The sequence below is a fragment of the Penaeus vannamei genome, chromosome 16 (assembly GCF_042767895.1).
Source record: "Penaeus vannamei isolate JL-2024 chromosome 16, ASM4276789v1, whole genome shotgun sequence".
Lineage (NCBI taxonomy): Eukaryota > Metazoa > Arthropoda > Malacostraca > Decapoda > Penaeidae > Penaeus > Penaeus vannamei.
Genome location: NC_091564.1, coordinates 10782294 through 10787293, shown reverse-complemented (window position 1 = coordinate 10787293; position 5000 = coordinate 10782294). Strand labels below are relative to the sequence as shown.

The following is a 5000-nucleotide window of genomic DNA, read 5'->3' as shown; positions in this document are numbered from 1 at the left end:
CTCCCCCTCTCTCCCCCTCCCTCCCTCCCCCCCTCCCTCTCTCTCATTCTCTCTCTCTCTCTCTCTCTCTCTCTTTTTCTTTCGTCTGTTGATTCTGCCTCCCTTTCGCCAACCTCTGCTTCCACATTAAACGACCGCTGCTCCCGTCCTTATCTTATCAAATCTCTCACCTCGATAACCCAAACAACCACCTGTAAACGAGGCGGCGGCACGCGTTAACTCTCTCTGGATGGATTCATTCGTGATTTTTCCTCGATAACAGGAGGTTTTACGTCTCTTCTAGTAATATTTTCAAAGCTTCAATCTGGCGTCATCTTCGCCCACTCGCCCACTGCACCCATCCCCTGGGCCGCCCCCACGCCCACTTCCAGGTCGCGGCGAGGCGGGGGCGACCCAACTCAGCAGGATCCAGAATCCTCCTCCCACCGATCTACGCCATGGCGGAAAATAGCCCAGTCTTCCTCTGCGTGTCGGCTGCACCCACCCGCCATCGACGATATCACCTAGAAACCCTTCCCCTCCCCTCCCCCTCTCTCCCCCACGCTTGTACTCCCGCCCGCCCACACTCACACACCCAAGAGGCACTAACGTATCTCTCCCTGCCCCCTACCCCCTACCGACCTTCACCCCCTCCCCCACCCACGAAGCGTCCTACGCAAAGGGCTTATCAGGTGACCAGGTCCTTCCCAGTTCGTTTCCAGCCCCGCCCTCAAACTCATCCACACCCGTCTTCCTGCCAGCCTACCTACCGCAAGTCCGTGACCCCGCCCACTCGCAATCCAAAGAGGAACGTATTTTGTGGTCAGAAAGGATCACACGGGCAGCGGAGATCTCCCGTCTGATTCATTACCACACGTTCCTGCTATGATAACAGGAAATACACCCTTTGTTTTTCTTTTCTTGAAATCTTTCGTGGGAGTACACATCTGATACATATTCAATTGTTGGGGCAAAAATATGCACTACATACGTTTTTGGCAGAGACCGCTGCTAATTATATAACTTAGAATTTGATCATTAAGAGAGGATGCCCAAACCTACAGCGCAAAGTGGCAGGTGGGTAGGTGGGTGGGAAGGTGGGCGAGAAGAGGCGAGTGGGCCGGGATCCTTCATGTCAACATTCCTGGGGAAACACTCACCCACCTCAGATAAATGTCATCCTAACTACTCACTTCTGTCCTCCACACGACCTCCGACTGTTGCAAGACACGATATGCCACCACATCTAACCATCTGTCAATATACGCCACCTTATAACATGGTATAAGGTCCTGTCACGACCAACTCTTCACCTAGAGATATTACTATCAAGCATTAAAAAAAAAATAAAATGCGGTGTGTCATTCAAACTTTCGCCACCGAACCCCCTCTGACTGAACCCGCCACTTGCACAACTTTCCTGCTTGAGCCACATTCACTTTTATTCCCCGCCGCTATTCCTTCCACACCCTTGCCTCACCCTCAACCCTGCCTATGCCTCCCTCTACCCTGCCCCTTCTCCCGATCTCTCCTTGACGCCCCGCGGAGACATACCGCGTGAGGCCGCAGGGCGCTGCAACTTTCCCGAGGCCGCCCTGCCCACGCCGTCACCCTCCTCTTCGTCGCGGCCTCGTGCTGATGCCTCGGCGGCGTCAGGCACTGCATGGAGGAGGCAGATCACGAGAGAGAGAGAAAGAGGCGAAGAATGGGCGAAGGGCGGTGACCGTCCAGGGGTTTTATGGCTCCGCTACAGAACTGGTTTTTGGGGTATAACACTCACTCTTTGGAAGTTCAGTGGGTTCCTTACGTGCCCCTGGAACCAAAGCATTCAATATGGAGGCGTCTGTGCCACCTGCTATTCGTCATGCGGTGCACCGAGCAGCGTCTGTCACCCAACCTTCCTTCCTTCATGCCAACCACCCAATAACATCTTTACACTCCCAATAAATCTTCCTAAATAAGTCTCACCCAATAAACGACTGGCGAATACAAAAGAAAACGAAAATATTCGCTTCCGAGCATCCTTTGTCTCAAGACCGCCTGGACGGCCATCTTCCACCCTCATCCACCTCCCACACTTCTCCCCGCTACGCATGTGGATGCCACCCGGGGCCAGCATCTCCCGTAAATCATCAGACGCGGAAATGATGCCACAACAGTGACCTTCCTCTGTGACGAGGCATATTCACGGGATGACGGCCACCGCCTTAAATTCGTCACTTATTTCGCCTTAATCTGGGATTTGTAGTGTCGAAAATCCTTGTTTGATCTTCACTATCAAACGAATACAAAAAATAAAACGGGAGGAAAAAAGACAAGTACACTTAATCCGGGCTTCCTTTCCCACAATGCCTAGCATTATCATCTCAAAGAGCAGTAAAAACGCTAAGTCGTACAAAAAGAACGGGAAAACGAGTCTGCAAGGCATTTCGTCACCTGGTGCTTTATATGCGGCATGGAGGCGGAGTGACGCGAAGACAGATGGAAGTGAAAGGCAGGAACAACAATAAACTAGAGTAAAGTATGAGGGACCTGAAGGTAGCACCTCCATATATGCAGAACCAGTAAAGACAAAAAGAGAGAGGAGAAGAAGAAAAAAAACTTGTCCCTGCTCGAGCCTTAGTCTGTACATACATGCACCGCTACATGTTCGCTGTCCTCTCACCCACCCAACACTCGCGCCCACGTCCTGTCTCTCGACATCAGCGCCCATCGCCGCCCACAACGGAAAAAGAAGCAACAACACCCTACCCACATCCCTGGTGTGAACGACATCCCGTATTATTTCACAAACTGATGTTCGAGCCAGCTGTTCCTTCCTCTCCCCCTGACACCTAACCCCGCCCCTATCACGCCCTCAACCTGTCAACCCGAACAGCCTATTCACAAGCCCAACGAGTTCGAAGGAGCTCTTGTAAAAACAGCTATGTGTCTTCCCTCCTCGTCGAAGAGACAATATCATGACTGAAAAGTTGACAAGGAATAGTTCCACAGCGAAAGTGAGAAAAAGAAAAGGGGAAAAAATAATCCCGCTAAGTCCAACCAGTCTCGCTTACAGGATAACACCCCTTGGAAAGCCCCGGATCGTTTCGGAAGAAAGCGGACACGGCGCCGATAACGCTATCTCGGAGGCGAGCGTCGGCCTGCAACTTTACCTTGACACCGCGACAGGGCCTTCACATCGCCGCTTCATGAAAACCTAATGCATCACTAACTTCTCGTATCTAGTCCCCAATCTCGACCCAATTAAAGCTGATACACATTCTAATCATTTCCATACTAACGAGCCCGCATTTGATAGATGTCTGACAGCTGGACCCCCCTCCCTCTCCCCCAACCACCTCAAGTCCGGGTCTACTGCTGCAACATTTTCTCCGCGTGCAGCAGGGGCGGTGCGCAATATTCCTCGCCCGCGCCCCTGCCACTCTGTCAACAGTAGCGGCTGCGTGGACCTCCGTCAACTCAGGCCGACGTGTCTTCTTCGTACGTATCAGAAAGGGCGTCTAAAAATAACCATGATCACCATACCTTCCACACGACCAGCTGTTCATGACAACTAAATAAAAATCAAGAGAACACCTGTTGCCGAGCACCTGCAAGCCTCCTGGAACCCTTTTCCACCGCTCTCGCTTTCATCCGGACAAAAGGGAAAGAAAGGCTGTACTCACTTGGTGTTGAGTTCCCTCAGCTTGGTCTCGATCTTCTTGGCCACGCGGGCGTTGGAGGCGGAGGAGAGCAGCGCCTCCGCGGAGTCGTTGATCTGCACCACCGACGCCTGCGGGAGGAGGGAGAACGCGAGGGTTAACCGAGGCTAAAATGCGTTTTCAGAAATATATGATTAGATATGTACATTCAGAGGTCATATAAATCCATATAAAATAATTATGCATGTAAGAAAGATATTTTCCCCATAATGAAACTGTGTGTACGTGTGTACGTGTTTTTGTGTGTGGCGTTAGTTACTTGTCTGCCTGGAATGTGATTTGAATAAACACACTGGGAAATGGTGCTCCTTGGCGCAGGCAAGGTACAATCTTGGGCCGGTGCAGTCTGGGGGAGGCGCAGGGTGCGGCGGGCTGAGGAGTGGGAGGGTCAGCCGCACGTGAGGATAAGTTTACATGTGTCGGTGGATGGACTTACAGCCGTGTGCGAGTGCGCATAACCGCGTTCACCGGACAGGTGTTGACCAGCACCCTCAGGTGCTATAATACACGCTGACTTATGGCGGCTGCAATTACCATGATTGGCATCTTCGGGCAGGTGCCATTACCGTGATTGGCACTACCCCGAGGCACGCCCTTCTCGCTTCGATGCGTTCACCCGCGTAACTCACACGATGTTCCTCGTTTTCCTCCCTCTTTATCCTATTTTACGTAAACTAATAAGGGGCCGAAATAATTTCCGGGCCGCATCGCGATCGTCTTTTGTCTTCTCCGGCCGCGGCGCCATAAAATATTGAAAATTTGAAAGCGAAGGAAATTCGCCGGGAGTTTTAGAGGGCAACAATAGCCCTTAATGCCCACGACCACCGGGATCACAGGCGAAATTACAAGCCGCGACGTCTTCTCTTGCGGTTCCCTCTCTCCGGCGGAAGGCAAGGCAGGCTGTCACGCATCCCGGGGAGATCCGCGCGCACGCCACGGGGAAGTAAAACGTGGAAAGGCAAACAGGAATGAAACGGAAGATCAGGCGGAATAACGAAACCGAACCGAGATGAAAAGAAACAAGTAACGAAGACCGCACACATACCGCTCGCCCTAATTTAAAAGCAAACAGTTACATAAAAAAACGGAACAAGACTCCCAAGACAAGACGAGACACGCAGTTCGACAGGGGGTAGAGGGGGAGAGAGAGAGAGAGAGAGAGAGAGAGAGAGAGAGAGAGAGAGAGAGAGAGAGAGAGAGAGAGAGAGAGAGAGAGAGAGAGAGAGAGAGAGAGAGAGAGAGAGAGAGAGAGAGAGAGAGAGAAGAGAGAAGAGAGAAGAGAGAAGAGAGAAGAGAGAAGAGAGAGGAGAGAGGAGA

The 5000-nt window shown here is 51.9% G+C and overlaps 1 protein-coding gene across 50 annotated transcripts in view; it reads right to left on the bottom strand.

The window, feature by feature from the left end:
- The window catches only part of shot (dystonin-like protein short stop), a 433523-nt gene that overhangs the window by 42414 nt on the left and 386109 nt on the right, over positions 1-5000 (bottom strand). For all 50 annotated transcript variants that reach the window (XM_070131222.1, XM_070131229.1, XM_070131231.1 and 47 more), the window contains one exon: positions 3648-3754. In XM_070131222.1, coding sequence (XP_069987323.1) covers positions 3648-3754 — 107 coding nt within the window. The remainder of the gene's footprint in view (positions 1-3647; positions 3755-5000) is intronic.